General features: G+C 35.1%; 1 protein-coding gene across 1 annotated transcript; it reads right to left on the reverse strand.

Annotated features, from left to right (window-relative positions):
- Positions 1 to 2,822: 2,822 nt before the first annotated feature.
- LOC127123675 (uncharacterized) lies at positions 2,823 to 3,179 on the reverse strand. Its single transcript, XM_051053877.1, has one exon. The coding sequence runs from the start codon at positions 3,177 to 3,179 to the stop codon at positions 2,823 to 2,825; it is 357 nt and encodes a 118-aa protein (XP_050909834.1).
- Between the last annotated feature and the right edge of the window lie 592 nt (positions 3,180 to 3,771).

Below are 3,771 nucleotides of genomic sequence, written 5' to 3' on the forward strand. Positions count from 1 at the left end.
TCCATGTTCTTAATTTATCATTTGGATCAAGAAATCATCAAGAGTTTGAAGCTTGTTGGCCTTGGAAACCCTAATTCATCTGGGTATCTTGTGTGACTTCCTCAACAAGTTTCTTCAAAAATTGGTACAAAATATCAAGTTATACTTCATTTCACATCATATTATACATATATGATCCTCCATGAGTACAAAATATCAAGATAACTTCAAGTTTGCGAGTTGGTTCAAAGAAGTTGACTAGAGAAAGTCAACTAGTCAAAACTGGGGTTCCCTGGACCCTATATCCTACAATTTTTGTCATATTAAAATGATTCCAAGATCAAATTTACTCCTCATGACATTCCAAACAACTTTCATGTTAAGGTCAAGAGCTAGTTTTTCTTGAAAAGTCATTTTTTATGGTGAAATATTATAGGTCATTTTGTTTGTGCCCTAGTTAGGAGGTCAACATCCAAGGAACATAACTTGCTGAATTTGTATGATATAATGGCCATCCAAGTTTCATGATACATTTCCAGATGCCTTATCCAACTTTTATTCTTCGAGAAACTTCAAATTCAACTTGCAAGGGCATGTGCCAAGAGGAAACATTATAGGCCATATTAAGCCATTACCATTGAACAAGCAATTTTCCTCAACTTCTAAAATGCATAACTCCCTCATGCCAAATCCAAATGAGGTCAAATTTGTGACTAAATTTAATAGGATTTAAAGATTTACAACTTTTATGAAGGAATGTTTTCCATTTAAAGCTCATAGCAAATGTTATTCAAGGTGGAAGAAGTGGATATTTGACTTGGTATTTAGAAAATTTTCAAATATGTTTGATTTCTCAAACTTCCACCTCAAAGTTCATCATGATCTAAGATTCAAATAGAAAAGTGTTCAACATGAAAGTTGTTTCCCTTGATGTCACCTTTCCAAAGAGTCCAAGGTTACCTCATTTGGACAAGATTTGAGGGACATGTGCATGGCTACTTTGTTGAGTTTGTTTTGGCAAGATTTGGATTCAAATGATCATTTCCCTTTGCATGCTTCCATGTGATGACCTCAATACTCATTATGCACGAATTCAAGTTGGATTGCATCATTCTTTAGGCCCAAATCATTGTCCATGCACCCATTCACTATGGCTTCTAATTTTGTCAAAAATTCAAAGGGTGCAAAACTGAATTTCATTGGCTATATAAACAAGTGCATTGCCTCAAGAATGACACACGCACCTTGCCCAAGCTTTGCCAAGAGATCTCAGAACCTCACACCATAGAATTCCTTGAAGATTTCTTTAAAATCGAGTTTGAATTTCACCTTATGTTTTGAAGTTTAAACTCCAAGGATTCACAACCTTTTTCATCTCAATTGATCACTACAAGCAAGAGGAGGAAGAATCAAGCAAATTCAGATCGAGATCAAGCCAAATTGAAACTACTCGAAGGTGATTTTTCAGAAACTTTGAGCCTTCGAATCTCTCTCAATTATTCGCCATTCTCTTTGATTTTTGGTTGGCTGAAGTCCTATCAATGCAGGCAACAAGATTGAGTTGCTTTGAGGTCAAATTGAAGCAACTTAGATCATGAACCTCAAATTTCAAATCCATGTATCTTTCTATATACTTGGAATTGGAAGAAATGGAGGTCAGATTCGTGCTCCTGAGCATTTTTCCTTCAAAAAGATGTACTCACTTTTGATTTTCCATTTGGTTGAGGCTGGACCAATGTGGTGAGGTCCATCAGAGAAGATGACCGGAGCTAGGGCTCCGGTGGTGCGTTGGCAAGGTCCAAGCCATCTGATTTGGTTCCCATGTTCTAATCTTGACCGTCTCTTTTGATTACCACGTGTGTGATGCATTGACCATGGTCTATGATGGATAACACACGCTTGACCATCAGATCTGTCACCTCAATTAGTGAGGGAGATCTGATGGCCCTTATTTTATTGCATTTTCTTATTTTTCATTTAATTATCTTATTTTGTTTAATTCATAATAAATCCATTTTTAATCCAAAAAATATGAGACTTTCACCAAAAATCTTTAAATACTTTTCTCTTCCATATTCTGAATTAAAATTATTTTTTGGATTAATTTTGGTATTTTTTATGAATTAAATGTTTTTATGCATATTTTTAATTGTTTAAAAATACTTCTAACTTTCTAAAATTGTGAAATTTTTTGTCTAAGGTCCTTTGACCTTATTTGACCTAGGATAAATCCCTTGGCCATTTATTTGGTGTTAGAAGGGATTTTAGGTTTTGACCAAATTAAAATGTATTTTAATTCATTTTTAATGTGATTTTTAATTGATTAAATGTTTCAAAATTATGTTGAGCCATTTTGATGGTCTTGTGAACTTTGACTTTCTGTTTGGGTCTTGGTCATGGTTTATTTGACTTTTTGTTGGATCAAAACCATTGGATTTAGAGGATTGATGGAAATTACATTTTATCTCCCAAAATGAATGAATGGTTTTGATTTGATGAAATTCCTCTCATGAACAATTTGTGTTTCCACCTTCCCCTCCATCTTCATCTTCATCCCTATTCTTTCCCATTCCCTTATTTGGCCAATGAAATCTCTAATGTCTAAACGTTAATTGATTCATCAATAACCTTGTGTCAGATGAATCAATACAAGTATGATTGAGATAGACTCTGAGGGTCATTGTTCCTTCCTCTATGTCTATCATACACCGTCCTATTTCTAAAAATGGTCTGCCTAATATGAGAGGGATCTCCTCATCTTTGGGAATCTCAAGAATAACAAAGTCAATCGGAAACACAAATTTATCTATCTTTACCAGAGCATCTTCCACAATTCCATAAGGTCACCTAACTGAGCGATCAGCAAATTGAAGAGTCATCCTAGTGTCTTGAACGGTGCCAAGGCCCAATTTTTTATAAATGGACAGCGACATCAAACTCACACTAGCTCCCAAATCAATCAGAGCCTTCTTGAATTTTCTATCACCAATAGTGCAAGGAATAGTAATAGAACCCATATCTTTCTTTTTCAGAGGAATTTTCATACCTTGGAGAATAACATTGCAAGTTTCAGTGAGGATGATTGAGTCTACATTTGTGGAGCGCTTTTTGGAGATGATGTATTTCATGAATTTGGCATATATTGGCATTTGCTCCAGAGCTTCAGGAAATGGAATGTTTACCTCAAGTTTCTTAATCATCTCTAAAAACTTATCAAAATTCTTCTCATGTTGGTCTTTCTTCTTTTGTCTCGGAGGATAAGGAAGTTTAATAATTGGCTTGACAACTTTTTACTTCTCCTTTATAGGCATTAGCATAACATCCTCCTCTATTTTCTTCAGTTCTTAAATTTCTAAATCGACTTCCAACAACCCATCTTCTTCTGCAATGTTTTCTTCCGGTTTCTCAGTAGATTTACCACTGCTTGTCACCACATCATTAACATTATTATGGTCACGAGGATTTATCACTGTACCACTAGGCAAGGTACCTAGAGCTTGAGAATTTGAGGCCAATTGTTGTGCTATCTGACCCATCTGAACTTCAAGATTTTTTTATAGATGTGGTGGTGTTTTTCTTATTGTTTCTAGTATCTTCTTAGAACTGAATATTATGAGCGGGCATTGTTTCAATGGAAATCTCCCAGTCTTCTTTCTTTGGAGCTTGTTGTTGTTGTTGTTGTTGATATTGAGTCTGATATTGACCTTGACCTTGTTGTGGAACATTACCTCTCTGATCTTTCCAGGAGAAATTAGGATGATTCTTCCAACCTATAAGTGTTGGAATATGGAT

The sequence above is a fragment of the Lathyrus oleraceus genome, chromosome 2, assembly GCF_024323335.1.
Source record: "Lathyrus oleraceus cultivar Zhongwan6 chromosome 2, CAAS_Psat_ZW6_1.0, whole genome shotgun sequence".
In the NCBI taxonomy this organism is placed as follows: Eukaryota; Viridiplantae; Streptophyta; class Magnoliopsida; order Fabales; family Fabaceae; genus Lathyrus; species Lathyrus oleraceus.